Here is a 16,928-nt window from a genome sequence, read left to right on the forward strand (position 1 = left end):
AAATTTGATCATGGGTTTTCAGTCCGTATTCAAAATGTAAGACAAGAATTTACCCAGTTTTTTTATAATTAAACCTTAAATTTGCAAATAAAATAGACAAAAACTAATTCACAGCCCTCGGTCTTGAAGAGAACTATATTGATGATTGAAAAAGAAAAGGTTTTTACAGGTATAATTTCCGCCAATTAAAAATGATCGAAATGAATGGTTTCGAATGCAACGATGAAAAAGCTGAATTCCTCGCACAATGCTTAGCATATTTCAACCTAATGATATAGAATCTACCATGGATGCATCTCCTGTTTATCAACCCGATGTAGATCTAAATCTAATTTCTCCATTGGAAGTTGCCACTGAAATTGATAACCTCAATCCTAAAAAGGCACCTCGTATAAATGACATTTCACCTGGATTATTGAAAGAACTGCCACGAAAAGTAATCATCATGGTGACATATATACTTATAACCCGTTTAAGACTGAAGCATGTTCCGGAATGCTTTACGGTGGCACAAATAATTATGCTCAAAAAACCTGACAAACCTGCAGAACAAGTCGAACCTTACAGGTCTATTTCGCTACTACCTGCAATATCAAAGCTATTTGAGAAACTAACATTTAAACGTATTAAAAATTTTGTAATAATACGAGATATCCGGTTTGGTTTTCGAAATCACCATTCAACAATCGATCAAGTGCACAGAGTAACTGCGGCTATTGAAAAAGCGTTTGAGGAAAAGAAATACTGCCCTGCAATATTCCTGCATATCTCACAAGCTTTTGATTGGGTTTGGCATTTGGGATTAATCTGTAAGATGAGCCAATTGTTACCACGTAACTATTGTCAATTGCTGGAGTCATATCTTTTCGGAAGAAAATTTAGAGTATCGCACGAAATGGCGTTCTCGATATTTAAAACTATTTCGGCTGGAGTTTCACAAGGTAGCATCTTAGAACCTCTCCTATATCTGCTCTACAATGCTGACATTCCAACAACAAAAGAAACACTACTTGGAACCTTTGCTGACGACACAATTATTATGGTAAACGACATATCTCTGCCAATGGCAATGGAAAAAGTACAAGTGGCAGTCAACAAAATCTACAAATGGATGAAAGATTGGAAAATTCAACTTAATAGCTCCAAATCTGTCCACGTTAATTTTGCATTGAGGCGAAATAATAAAAACTTAATTATATCACTCAATGGATGCCAGATTCCTCAAGCAGAATCAGCTAAATACCTTGGAATCCATCTTGACGGTAGATTAATTTGGAAACAATCAATCACAATTTTGGTTAGACAAAAAACAAAACACATTAGAACCAAAATAAAACAACTATACTAGTTAGTCGGAAGATACTCTCAACTTGATCTAAAATCAAACAGGTTGATCTATAAGACAATTATAAAGCCAATTTGGACCTGGGGTGCAAATATTGAGTCGCACTAAAAATTCAAATCAACTAGTCATACAACGCTGTCAAAACAAGGTTCTCCGATTGATTACCAATGCCTATCGCTACGTAACCAACGAAGAACGACGCACTGGAAATCAAATAGATTTGCGAAGTTATCCAAAATTTCGCCTTGAAACACGAAAGAAGATTACTAAATCATACTAACGTGGAAGCAATACAACTGTTCGACAGCGCGCAGGATGTCGGGAGATTGAAGCGAACGAAACCATACGAACTTATATAAAGTGTATACATTCAGTGTAAACTATAGCTATAAGTTATTATAATTTTATAATTGAGGAATACATATTGATGTATTTCGTCGCACTCGTCTTGCTTGTGAATTAATCCAAGTACAAATGAAAAGTAGTAATAACTTAATGTTGTTAACTTAACAATAAAAAAAAATAGGTGTAATTTCAAAAATTGCCGAGAATTATTATAAACTATAACATAGTTGATTATCGGAAGGTGATTCCTTGGTACTTAATAATTACGATACAAATTGTGTAACTTATTTAAATGTCAACGTGCATATCTTATCAAGTATTTTAGAAATTGATTTACAGTAGGTTGAGTGCAATTTAATTGCTTAGCCCCCAGTTGAAATTCTCGACGTAAAAATGAAACAGTAGTAGAAAGTGACCAACAGATATGCATTACTGCCCATCGTGAATACAAATAAAGATAACTGGTATATATAGTCGATCCAAAGTAGCAGTTACTCAAAATATTAGTGATAAAAAGAGGTTATAAACAGATACACGTTGTTTTGGCGCTTTGCTTGTTTCGATAAATTTCGATTGGCTGCATAATATCTTTGATTACTCTGGTTGAAAATACCGAGGCCAAATAAATATTCAGTCAGAAACAGATTATGTCTCTAATCAATAACTTCAACCAGGAATGAGGTAATGGGGGCCCATTCTTAACCGGTAAAAAGCGTTAGAGATGTAAGAATTGATGCTATTAAATATAAAGCCGTGGGGGTTTTTGTTAGAAATAATTTTATTGTATTACAGCTGAACTGAATATTAGTGTGGGCACTATAACTAAAATATTTCAAACTAACCTTGACATTAGTTCTATTCAAGATTAAATATATGAAATGTATAAAAACGGTGAGTAGTTTTTTCAATACAAACATAATTTAAGACAATTATTTCAAAGGAAACTGTTAGTTTGGAAAGTATCCATAGAAAACTTAGGTATATGCAGCTCTTTGAGGGACAAGTCATCACTTCAAACAATGTTACGAAATATAGGATTTAAATAGTATAAAGATAACCCACGACGAGATCCAATGCAATTTTCAGACATTGCTTTTAAAAGAATAAATTTTTTAAAAGCATATAACAAAATTAAGGGAGATTTGTTATTTCAATTTTTGTTCAGGTATTTTAAAATGAAACATTAGACCACTCTTGACGAGACGCTAATAAAAAGAGTGTAAAGAAAACAAAAACTTTGATTAGAATTTGTAAATTACAATATTTATATGCTAGAAACAAGAATCCAACAAAAAGATCCTAATAAGGAGTCAGCAAGGGTTGTAATTAAGGATTGGCTTGCAAAACATAAATTAAGTTTTGAAATTGTCACTTGGTAAATATAAATGAAATGTTTAATTGTGTTTTCTGTAATTTATTTTTTAGAAAAAGACCTAATAAGTGATACATGGTAGATCAGAGGGCTGAATAATATGGCTCTGAGTATAACGTCTTCTTTTCTATCACTGCATATTCAATCAAATCGAGTTGTTATGGAATGTGGCAAATAAATATTACAGTAAATGTGCAGCTGAAGAAAGATATACAGGCAAGAAACGTTTGAATATGTAGAAAAGATCGTCTGCAACCTTCAGTTTGAACGAACTCCATCATATACACAGAAGAATTGGTGGAATTGTAAACTAAAGTTAGATTTGAAATTAGCAGCTCAGTTATTGACTTGAATACTGGCTCAGAATGTGACAGTGTGTGAATGAAACTTTCTGGATATGACTAAACAACTAAAGGTGAGTATATAATTAATGTACGATAACTGTGGAAAATCGTACTTTACAGTGTGGAAGATGTATGTAAATAAATATGTGTGTAATTGTTCAAAATATATATGAGCATTTGGTAACAATGTACGATAGGGAGAATACATTGGATCCAAATTTATGAAGCAAAATGTACACTGGTACTAACAGAATAGTCTATGAATATTTAGACAAGAAAACAACAATAAAACAAGAACTAAACATAAAAAGGTAAATATGTTCTCCGATGAAAATAAAATACATTACTTGGATGTATAATTAATAATTAGGTGGATTAAGCCTTCAGAGGATACCATAGGTGGTTTAGAAAAGATTACATTGTAAATGTAATTAAATAACTCTAACCTACCTAACTAAGTCCTTCGATAATATATCCATTAGAAGTACTATAATGTTAAAATGAATTATATTTAAACATTTTTGTTTCATCATTTTATTTATATGAGAATTTTGTTATATATCGAAGCTAAAATGGATGGACTCTACACGTTATCGCGTAGAGTTTTATCATTTCGCTCAACTTACTTGCAATAAAACAGTCGGCCTTCCGGAGTGACGTGTACAGTCCATCCAGGTGCGGGCGCACTGTCGAGTATGTGAAGTGCTCTGCTGCACTCCTGCTGTTGTTGCGGCTGCTGTTGAACTTTAGCGTCGGCGGTGGCGGTGGCACACTTGCCGCCGACGTCGATCGGTCGATCCGTGGACGTTCGCCTGGCGTCACCCGAAATAGATGTCTGGAACAACATCCCGATTGTCCCGATTCCGACGATCCTCTACCGCGTGTACAACTGTAACAATAAATCAGCTCGTGAGCTCGGACATCACCAATAAAACTGTCGTTTCGTTCTATCTTTAAAAAAACACTAACAATTTTAGATTTAGAGGGGACTCCGACAACTGGACTTAACAGTGTAATTGAGAGGGAACTACGGGTAACGGCCATCGACCTCCAACCCTAGGTCACCACTCTTTCCTCAAACTGTTAACCCTCATCTTTATATTTTACTGGTCAGCGACCAGACATATTGTGCATGGCTGAATAAAGTTAAAGGTTAAAAGTTCAAATATATAACCTAGGATCTTACTAAATTTTATTTATATTTTTTAATATATATAGAGAAAAGTGACACAACTTATTCGTTACACGTTCTATACATTAATTTAATTGACCTTGACCTGACAGGAAAATATTTAATGAAGGTATATCTCAATTTTGCAACCGTGTATAAAAAGCAAAATTAAAAATGTTACTATTAAAATCCTGCTTGATAAAAAATATCTGATTTACCAGATGTGTCGGTAATTACTTTGCTTTTTTGTAACAGATTTTACTAGCCATAAGTATGTAATGTTATGATCCAATACTAATGTAATTTTATTCTGACAATAACTTAACGTCAAAACTATACAATAAGTTACGTTCCGCCAAACTAACAGCGTTATAGATTTATATATTTTTGTAATTGAAAACGTGCATTTTCATCACGCATTAGTTTTCTTATTTCATCAGAAGAACAAAACCGCTGAAAGTCATCGTTTGCTGGTATACTAGTAGTGAATATTCTCCACCCACAAGAACATGCGAAGCGTGATTTCAACAATTCAATAGTGATGATTTTAGCGTTCAAATCTAAGAATATCCTGGTAGGCCTAAAACGATTTTGCAACGTTACGGACTCATAACAAAACCAAATAAAGTTTAGAAAATCAATGTTGAAATCACTTGAATGGGGAATTTTATAGCAACCACTAGACCCAGCTCCGTCCGACTACCACCCTTTCACATCGATCGGTGACGCGCTTGCAGAGCAGAACTTTGTTAATTTCGAAGAAGTTAAAAAATGGCTTGATGAATGGTTTAGTTCAAAGAAGAAGAAATTTATAGAATGGCAACCATAAATTGCCTGAGATATGGACAAAATGCATAAAATCAAATAACCAATATTCTGAATAAATTTCAACTATCCATTGTAAATAACGTTTTTTATTAAACGAAAAATCTATAAAATGATTACCGACATATCTGGTAGATTGGAAGACACCTATGCTTCTAAATATAAGGTCTAATAACGCCTTTTAAAATGAGCGAAAAAAAAGATCCATTAATGGAGGATTGAGATGAACAAAGGTAGTTGAAAAAATAAAGGTTTATAAGGTTTTCCTTATGATAATATCTTATATAATATAGCTTGAACAAATAGAAAAATCAAAAAGTTTGAAAGTCTATATATTAAATAAAATAACCCTATAAACATAAACTTTATTAGTGATTACATAAACAATCATTTAGCAAAGCACAGCTGTATTATAAGATATTAAAAACAGCTAGAATAGATCTCATAGAGGAGAAAAACTTACTGACATACTAAAAATGACTTACGGACATAGTAAAAATACTGTCCACCAGTTTCTAGCCATAGCCTCAATGGAAAGTCCACGAGAAAAGAAGCACAAAAAGGGAACTAAAAGGAGATTAAAAGTAGGAGTACATTCAGCCGGTGAAAGTGACGGTGAATTACAGAATATTATAAAAGTCAGATAACACAAAGCCGGAATCATTTTAATACAGTAAACCTAATAATCCTAAGATGATTAAAGAAAACATCGAGAGATCATCAAACAGAAGATATAGGCGAGGATAATGGCAAAACATTACATTAAGAACTATCAACGAGGCTAGATAAGTTACGGCGGATGAGGTTAGGTGAATATTACATAAAGTCTGAGTGCAGCAAGACTATTAATGAATTTGTTAAAAATTTAGAAAAAGACAATTTAATAAATGAAGCAAATAAAAGCTTCAAAAACTTGTACCTCCGCTATGAAGATGTAATGCCTTTGCAGTTAAAAAATATTTATCAAGATTCATTGTACTTATAGTAAAATTCACTATGTTGGCTTTTTAATTATAACAGTTTATTTTTAACTTTAGATTCAAATAAAATCTTACACCATATATCATATTCATAAACTTTTCTTGTACCTTTCGTTTAGAAACGAAGCAATAAAGTTTATTGTCTTGAAAAATTAGAGGGTAAAATTCATGAACCAATTCAAATTTGAAAACCTTTTTAATTTAATATTTGGATCAATAGTATACTTATAATAACATAGTACATATAACAATAGTTTATTATATTGTTTTAAGTATATATACAAAATTACAATAAAATACAGTGTATATTTACAGGAAATCTAAATTAAACCAATGTATTTCCTTTGCAAAACGAACATTATTCACAACCCTTAAAATTAGTATAATTTTCAACGAAGAATGAAGGCAACAAAAGGAAATTGAGGCTTTAATAACCCTTAACAAACAAAACGTTAAATTATCCCAGTATCTTTATAAATATTTAAAAGGAATAATTATTGTTTTATGTTCGCCAAAGTTGATATTAAAAATTAAAACACCAATAACTATTATTTTTCTTTAATAAATATGACATGTCTATCAATGCCTTAACTATTGATTTTAGATATCCTAGAAGATGAAATATTGAGTTCGGTATTTAACTTTAATGTTCTTATTGAAAAATATGTAATAACAATAAAAAATATATTTATATATAAAAATACAATTATGTGAAGTATTTTTCAAGGAAAACACCAGTCCGCTAAGATGCTGAGATGAGAGAAATAGTTATCAAAAAACTGCTATATTAATATATATAAAATTAAAAGTTACTTTATAACCTAATAAATGTGTTTCTATTTTAAATAGTTATCAATAATCAAAAAATAACCAAATGGAAAGTGGGATATTAAAAATCCTGAAATTAATGGCATTCCTAATATTGCGCAATATCAATAAAAGATTACGAAACCAGAAGAACATCAAAGAAAATTAATATAACGATAAAAATCATAAAATAAAAGTAACAAAAACGTCAAAGTTAAACCAGTCCCGAACCAGATTTATGCACCAGGACACTTGAAATATCTTAAGTTAACACCATTATCCTAAATTATTAGATTCTCTCGCAGATAGCAATCCTTAAGTTCCGTGACTTTTTGTACATCCGAAAAACAAGTAATCTTAATAAGTAAAGTTTTAAAACAGCTAAAGATAAATGAGCTCAACGAACAAGTTTCACTCCAAATTGCATCTGCATTCTCGTATATTTAAGGCAACTTAAATTAGATCGGTTAAAATTTCGAATTAGATTGGTATTAATTAGGAACAGTATTCTAACTTAAGCAGTACTACTAAATAGAAAGAGGTTAAAATTTTGCTCTGTCAATAGCATATTGTGATGATGTTCCACATTACACTGATTTAATTTATAACTCATAAATCGAAAGAAAAACATCTTATAAGTTAATAAAAGTATTTCGAAGCCATAGGTGCGAAATAATAGGAATAGGTGTAAAACCATATATATAAATTATATAAAAACGATGTTTTATATCATTAAAATGTTAAATATGTGCTTGTAGTAGTAAAATTACTATTTTATACCATCAGGATATTGATCAACTCCATTTTAGGGTAGATTTTATATGGCTGGGTGAATGGAGGTAAAACGAAATGAAACAGTGGTGTTTATATTATGTGACTGTTATTTAATTACTATATAAAAAAAATGTGAAAAATACAATTAGATAAAACGGATGGCAGCGGTGTTACCTAGAGACGAGGCTTGGGCAGTCGATGATGGCACGTTTAAACCAAACGATGGTTGAGCACTGAACCAATGGAAATAACCTTCAATAACATCCCGGATAAACGTCTCGGGGTTCTAGTTGGCGCTGCTGCCACCCCGGCCGTATTCAACATCTCGGATTATATTTCTGGGTATTTTGTAGACCGTTATTCCACGATGTAAAATTCCACATGCCTCAAGGTCGCTACGATACTCCCCTGCCAGAATTTTACATAAAATTATTTTAAGCAACAAAAATACAAAAATATATGAAAAAACATCAAATACAAAAAAAAAGAAATACCAAACAAAATGTGCTGCATGAAAAGAGCTTTGAAAAATATGATAAATCGAAACGGTTGTGGTTGGCCCGGTTGCGATCTGGTACGGCTGTTGATATCTTTCGGTCCTGCAGATACCGTTGCTTCATCGTTGCTTTGGACACTGTGGTAGGATCGATTGTTCGACGACGTTGTAGCTTATTTTCTTCGACGACGAGACGTTGGCAATTCTGGTACCTCGGCGAAGACATGACGAGTCCACGGTGACTGCAATCGGTACCTAGCTTCAGGAGCTGCTCTGTGACTAATCCGTAGTCACATACGTTACGGTAATTCAGAAAAAATAAATAACGACGGTATCCGACCGAAGCTGCCCAAAGCCTTTCAAATCAAAATGTCTGCCATTATGACGGAGACGGCGAGCGAAGGAAGACATTATAATTTAAACATAGCGCCGAAAAAAATGTTTAACCGGGCCGCTGATGATTAAGCAGTGATGTAAAAGTATCTATGAGTGCAAAAGATTGTGAAAGAAAATTTTGACAAAATTTTAAAAAAAATTAATTGGAAATAATGAAATGAAATTTAAACTTCATTGTGCCAACACTAAAATAAAATTTAATGAGAAACAAATGTTTGAATGAATGTAATATTGAAGGAATTTGAAAAGGAATAGGAATAAAATGAAAAGGAATATTGAAGGTAAAATCGAAAACCAATCGAATTAAAAATATTGAAAATTTTTGAAACAAAAAATATAACGGCCACATAAAATACACCATGTTGCACGTCCATTCACGAGTCCAAACCCAATTTTGCGAAAGATCATGTCGGGGTCACCATTTTAGGGTAAATTGATATTACCCGGTGAATGGAGGTAAAACGAAATTAAACAGTGGTGTTTACATTATGCGATTGTTATTTATTGGTTATATAAAAAAATTTGAAAAATACAATTAGATAAAACGGACGGCAGTGGTGTTACCTGGAGACGAGGCTTGGGCAGTCGAGGGTGGCATGTCTAAACCAAACGAGGGTTGAGCACTGAATCAATGGAAATAACCTTCAATAACATCCCAGATAAACGTCTCGGGATTGACAGTTATTCGTTATCGGGTTCTAAAGGGCGCTGCTGGCACCCCGCTCGTGTTCAACATCTGGGATTATATTTCTGGGTATTTTGTAGACCGATGTAAAATGCCTCAAGGTCGCTAGACCATAATAAAATAATATAGGAACCCAAAAAGAAAATCGTAAAAGTATAGCCATGCTTGTCTGTCTTTTTTCGAATAATTTGAAAATGTACTGAACCTGAAATATCAGAACAAACAACAAAAAAAAGAAACAATGTCTAGTGAATGTCACGACCAAGTGATTATATTAATTCATGGACTTTACAGCGTCTCCCCGAAAACGTAAATAAAAAATTAATTTCTATTAAGGCTATTAATTATTTATTATTATATTATTATTATAATATTTATTAAGACTATTTTTCAGCATCATTGAGTTTGAGAAATTTGCTGAAAAACCTGCAAAACCTTTAAATAATATATCTTTGTTTGGTGACAAAAATAAATCTTCTGAAGTGTAAGAAGGGTCAGGACTCTATTTAGAGGGTAAATTTATTTTAATAACAAATTTATTTTGCATTCCAAGAAACTAACGCTAATACTTCTTCATCGATTTCTCATCATGACACTTCGGTGTCGAAAAACTGGACATTACTAGTTTATTTTTAATATAAGATTGTATTAGATCCAAATTTCAATCGTAGTGGTGAAACGATCGACAAAATTATTTTAATCATTTTTAAAGTTGCTTCCAAATGTCTTTTTGTTCCTTTGTTAAAACTGACAACGGATGAATCAACAAAAATGGCAGTGGACAATAGTGACACGGCTTCCGCCAAAATTTAACAAATTGTCATCGATAGTAATCGTGTTAAAAATGTTAGCTAAAACTTGCTATGATTTTAATTTTAATTAAATTAAATTTCATCATACGATTTCAGTTATGTATGAATGGTACTCCAAATGATTGAACTAAAATCAACCTTATGAAATATGTATCCCTTCATTATAATCAGTAGAAAAAAAATTCATGTATCCTTCTGAATATAACTACATATATTTAATTCTATAAATTCTTCTACTTTCCTCCCCTTTAACATGCAAATTTGAGACTTCAATAACACAGGAACCTGAGTGTGAGGATGTTTAATCGTGAGATGTTTACCTTCTCCGCTTCCCGACTTAACATTACTACAATTTGTTCTTCTGTTTGTCTTCTGTTTAAACTCATGCGTAGGTACTCTTTTTCTTTTAACTTAAAATTACTAACTTATGCGTATATCACCAATAGATTTTAATAAGCCAGCATAATTTTTTATTATTACTCTGTTTTTACCGTTATTTTTTTCTAATTATATATGAAGTAATTCTATATGTAATTAGTTATATTAAAGATTTGCCCAACTGTTGCTTTATACAACGTGGGGCAAAAGTCCTGCTACCATTTTGATGTCCTATAACTCAAAGAAAATATAAGTAAGTTCGCTTTTCATAAAACGTTTATTTGGTCTTTACATTATTTATTTCCGTTATAATTGAAAAATTATATCGGCTACATGGCGACCGCGATTCGCTATGGAATTTTCGGCTCTTTTTCATGACATCCTGCAACATCTGAGGCTGAATTTCTTCAATTTCGTGACGAATATTGTTTTTAAGATGTTGAATCGTTTAGGGCGTATTCACATAACCTTTTTATTTAAAAACCCCATAAGAAAAAGTCTGGTGTTGTTAAATCCGGAGATCTGGCTGGCCATGTTAAATCGCCACTTCGCGAAATTAGTCTTCCTGGAAAAACGCCATCTTGCTGAAAGTACATGTCCACATGCTCTTTCATTTACTGTTTATGGTACCGTTCAGCAGTAACAGTAACCGCAACACCCTGGTCATTTTCAAAAATATAGGGACCAATAATGTTTCCAGCATGAATACCACACGATACAGTTGTTTTTAGTCGACGTAATTATGTTTCATGAATTAATTGGAGATTTTGTGTTTCCCAAAACCGACTGTTCTGTTTATTGACGTGGCCACTGAGAAGAAAATGGGCTTCATCGTTCATTATCAATTTAGACGAAAAATCTTCAATTTCACCAGACAGCCTTAGGATTGCCTTGCTGTACTCAACTCGTTGATCAGGATCTCTCGGTAGTAATTTTTGGACTAAATTAATTTTGTATGGGAACATTCTCAAATCAGTTTTCAAAATTCGTCTTAAATTGCGTGCAATGGGAACCAGGTATCCGAAGTAATGTTTCTGGAGACTCTGCAACGCTATCGCGCACCAGAGCTACATTTTCAGCGATACAAGACGTCTGTTGTCTTCCAGAACGAGGCCTGTCTGCTGTCGTACCGTACTGTCGAAAATTCCCATGTAAACAATATATTGTGGTTTTGTGAGGCACTGGACGGTTAGGATATTTTTGACGCCATTTCCGCTGAGTGGCAATAATGGAACGATTATTTGGAATAAATATTGTTACTATTTCTGCTCATTCTTGTGGAGAATATTTATCCATAATAAAATTTAGACACATAACCCAGATGGCGCGCAATCAAAATGGTAGCGAGATTTTTACCCCTCCTCAGTGTCAAATCAAAATGGTAGCGGGAATTTTGCCCCACCTTATATAAACATGACTGTTTATAGGAAACAATGTAAACGATAATTCATCGGGCCATATCGCAGTCTTCCAACCATCAACTGTCCAGATTTTATGACCACTACACCACCTCGTTCGCAAATTACCGTTTGATCCTGTTGTATAATGTTTCGCAATAACATCTTTTCACATGGAGAAACATCTACAATGATCCGTGAAAACATAAAACGCTGTGAAAGAGAGAAATTCAGCGAGGAATATTTACAAGCTACCAGTGTAGAAGAAGTGCACGGGCCATTAACAATGAGTGCTATCTATTGTCCACCTAAATACAACAACAAGGCAGAATAATACCACAGTTTCTTTAACATGCTGGGTAATAGATTCATTGCCGGAGGAGACTACAATACGAAACATGTAATGTGGGGTTCTAAATTAATAACAGCAAAAGGCAGAGAATTAGTCAAAGCAATGAAGGCACATAACTTACAGAATATCTCTATTGGTGAGCCAACATATTGGCCGTCAGATAGAAATAAAATTCCCGATACCACAGACTTTTTTTTCGATATATCTTCTGATCACTCACCAGTTATAATAACAGTGAACTCAAATATTCTCAACAAAACAAAACCACCTTTTTTACATAACACCAAAACTAACTGGCCATTATTTAGAGAGAAATTAGACAGTTTAATATCTGTAAATTTACCTCTCAAAAGAGGCCACATGGTACGCAACACCTAATAGCGCGACATATCAAAAGTTTAATTATATTTCATCTATAATTAAACAAAAAATCGCCGAAAAGAGAAAACTGCGAAAAACCTGGCAACAAATCAGAACAGAAGAAAACAAAAGAAAATTCAACAAGGCCGCAAAAGAGCTGAAAGAGCTAATAAATAAGGTACAAACTCAAGGAATTTAAAACTATTTAAAGAAGAACATGTCACTCAGTAAAATTCAATAATCACGAACTTCCACAAGCAGACAACGTTAAATATCTGGGAATGCATTTCGATTGACGTTTGATATGGAAAAAACATATAGTTAAAAAACGCACAACAGCTTGGGTTTGTACTGGCGTAAATCTAAATTATCATTAGATAACAAGATTTTGCTGTATAAGTCTATAGTTAGGCCCATTTGGACCTATGGTATTGAACTGTGAGGTACTACCAGCAAATCCAACATAGATATCCCCCAGAGGTTCCAGAATAAAGCGTTGGGAGTCATCGTTAATGTCCCATATTACGTGTCCAACAAACTGATTCAGCGCGATATCCCCATAGAACCCATAACGAGTGTGATTCGGAGTGTTAGTGCGAAGTACTCTGAAAAACTATTGGTACATCCCAATGCACTCGCCAAACGCAAACGCAAACTGTCATACGAACTGATTAATAGACACATAGAGTGAGATTTAATAATCTCTAGAATAAGCTAGAATAGTTTTTAGAATAAGTGAGGATAGACTTTAAAACAAGTTAGAATAGTTCTAGAATAAGATTTAAATTATAAGTTGAACAGTAGAGATCACTTACTAAAGTGATCTACTAGATGTTAGAAAAAGTTATATTATATAGCTAAAATCATATAATAATACTTGTTAACATATAATAATCATATAACAATAAGGGCAGATTGTTGATGTTCTAGGAGATTAATTAAAAAAATCACAGCTTTTCCATAATTGTTAGATTTTGCTCCGGCCGTACTGTTTTGGTCGATCAAGTAAGGTTTTTGTTTATTTTTACTTAATTACTAGTGTCTGACTCACAATTATTATGTATATGATATATTTGCCCCACCTTATATAAACATGACTGTTTATAGGAAACAATGTAAACGATAATTCATCGGGCCATATCGCAGTCTTCCAACCATCAACTGTCCAGATTTTATGACCACTACACCACCTCGTTCGCAAATTACCGTTTGATCCTGTTGTATAATGTTTCGCAATAACATCTTTTCACAGGGAGGAACATCTACAATGATCCGGGAAAACATAAAAGAGTGTAAAAGAGATACATTCAACGAGGAATTTTTACAAGCCACCAGTGTAACAATTCAAGAAGTGCACGGGCTATTAACAATGAGTGCTATCTATTGTCTACCTAAATACAACAACAAGGCTGAATAATACCACAGTTTCTTTAACATGCTGGGTAATAGATTCATTTCCGGAGGAGACTACAATACGAAACATGTAATGTGGGGTTCTAAATTAATAACAGCAAAAGGCAGAGAATTAGTCAAAGCAATGAAGGCACATAACTTACAGCATATCTCTATTGGTGAGCCAACATATTGGCCGTCAGATAGAAATAAAATTCCCGATACCATAGACTTTTTTTTCGATATATCTTCTGATCACTCACCAGTTATAATAACAGTGAACTCAAATATTCTCAACAAAACAAAACCACCTTTTTTACATAACACCAAAACTAACTGGCCATTATTTAGAGAGAAATTAGATAGTTTAATATCTGTAAATTTACCTCTCAAAAGAGGCCACATGGTACGCAACACCTAATAGCGCGACATATCAAAAGTTTAATTATATTTCATCTATAATTAAACAAAAAATTGCCGAAAAGAGAAAACTGCGAAAAACCTGGCAACAAATCAGAACAGAAGAAAACAAAAGAAAATTCAACAAGGCCGCAAAAGAGCTGAAAGAGCTAATAAATAAGGAACAAAATCAAAGAATTTAAAACTATTTAAAGAAGAACATGTCACTCAGTAAAATTCAATAATCACGAACTTCCACAAGCAGACAACGTTAAATATCTGGGAATGCATTTCGATTGACGTTTGATATGGAAAAAACATATAGTTAAAAAACGCACAACAGCTTGGGTTTAAACTAAACCAAATGTACTGGCGTAAATCTAAATTATCATTAGATAACAAGATTTTGCTGTATAAGTCTATAGTTAGGCCCATTTGGACCTATGGTATTGAACTGTGGGGTACTACCAGCAAATCCAACATAGATATCCCCCAGAGGTTCCAGAATAAAGCGTTGGGAGTCATCGTTAATGTCCCATATTACGTGTCCAACAAACTGATTCAGCGCGATATCCCCATAGAACCCATAACGAGTGTGATTCGGAGTGTTAGTGCGAAGTACTCTGAAAAACTATTGGTACATCCCAATGCACTCGCCAAACGCAAACGCAAACTGTCATACGAACTGATTAATAGACACATAGAGTGAGATTTAATAATCTCTAGAATAAGCTAGAATAGTTTTTAGAATAAGTGAGGATAGACTTCAAAACAAGTTAGAATAATTCTAGAATAAGATTTAGATTATAAGTTGAACAGTAGAAGTCACTTACCAAAGTGATCTACTAGATGTCAGGAAAAGTTATATTATATAGCTAAAATCATATAATAATACTTGTTAACATATAATAATCATATAACAATACGGGCAGATTGTTGATGTTCTAGGAGATTAATTTAAAAAATCACAGCTTTTCCATAATTGTTAGATTTTGCTCCGGCCGTACTGTTTTAGTCGATCAAGTAAGGTTTTTGTTTATTTTTACTTAATTACTAGTGTCTGACTAACGATTATTATGTATATATCATATTTTAAAACGTTTTTTTTTGTGTCAAGTATCTAACTTTGATTATTTTTTACTTTTTAGTGAGTTCCTTATTTATTTTTTGAAGTCAGTTAACATTAAACACAAATATTTGATTAGTTTAGATAAAAAAATATGTGAAAACTTTGTACATGCTTTTGAATATAGTCGAAAATAGCACCTCCTTCTTTTTTGAAGTCGGTTAAAAATATTTGCAAAAAATCTCACAATATAATACAAAATTAATATCAATGCATATTAATGAATTGAAAACAGAGTATATCTCTGAACTGAAATAAAAATTCAGCACCCACCATATATCTTGAACTAATTAATTCTAGGGTTTTCCCACTTTGTTGTCATTTATCAAGGTAATGAATGTCCGAGAGTTCAAACCGCCAGAAAGTGCTAAGAGTAAATTGCTTTTACTTAATACGAAATACATAATGTACCATGCCAACGCCCGAGATACAAGTAAATGTGTTTAGAAATTTCTAAAACCCTTATTCTCGACTATAATAATTGTGGGCTAAGCAAACACAACCAAGTTAAAATTAAACCTTTTGTCTCAGTTTCTATGGCCTCCAAGTCACATTTATAAAGATTGAATAGCAGAATTGTCGAAATGTATACAACGAAAACGGTAGTAAGCTTTGGGCCCTTGAACTAAAGTTAATTGATAAAACAAATGATCATTATTTTTCAAAACTTTGCAAATTTTATTCTGTGTTTGAAAATTGTGCAGTCATTAGTTGAAGTCCTGTTGATAGTTGACTGAAAATAAATTAATCATATCGAAATATTAACCATCTGTCAAAAAGTATGTGTATTGGCGCGTTAGTTACGGCAAATTTTACATATTTAATTTGAACAAATCTGCAGATGAGAATATCTACTGTTTTTAACCGTCTTCAAAAAAGAAGGAGGCTCTATGTTCGGCTGTATATATTTTTTAATGTATATTAGCCGATTTCTCCGTCAATTAAGGACCGATTTTCAAAATTCTCTTTTTTATTCGAAAGATTGAACTTCCAACGTGGTCCCATTGCAACAAAGTCAGGGTCTGATGGGGGAAGGGGGAAAATCGAGGGAAAACCTGAAATTTCAAATGCACGTACAATGTTTTCACATATTTTTAATCTGAAATAATCAGATATTTGTATATAATGTTATTGAACTGAATGATGAACTGATGTGACGAAAAATTGGAAGT

General features: G+C 32.9%; 1 protein-coding gene across 5 annotated transcripts in view; it reads right to left on the bottom strand.

Moving 5' to 3' along the window:
• LOC143206658 (uncharacterized) overlaps positions 1-16,928 on the bottom strand; it is a 185,304-nt gene that overhangs the window by 125,295 nt on the left and 43,081 nt on the right. For all 5 annotated transcript variants that reach the window (XR_013008491.1, XM_076419301.1, XM_076419300.1 and 2 more), the window contains exon 2: positions 4,033-4,295. Coding sequence is in view for 2 of the 5 variants with exons in the window: in XM_076419301.1 (XP_076275416.1) it covers positions 4,033-4,253 (221 nt within the window). In the remaining 3 variants the exon portion in view is untranslated. The remainder of the gene's footprint in view (positions 1-4,032; positions 4,296-16,928) is intronic.

This window comes from Rhynchophorus ferrugineus, unplaced genomic scaffold (assembly GCF_030347505.1).
Source record: "Rhynchophorus ferrugineus isolate W39M unplaced genomic scaffold, kcgeb_rfMv2 rfM1, whole genome shotgun sequence".
NCBI classification, from domain to species: Eukaryota; Metazoa; Arthropoda; class Insecta; order Coleoptera; family Curculionidae; genus Rhynchophorus; species Rhynchophorus ferrugineus.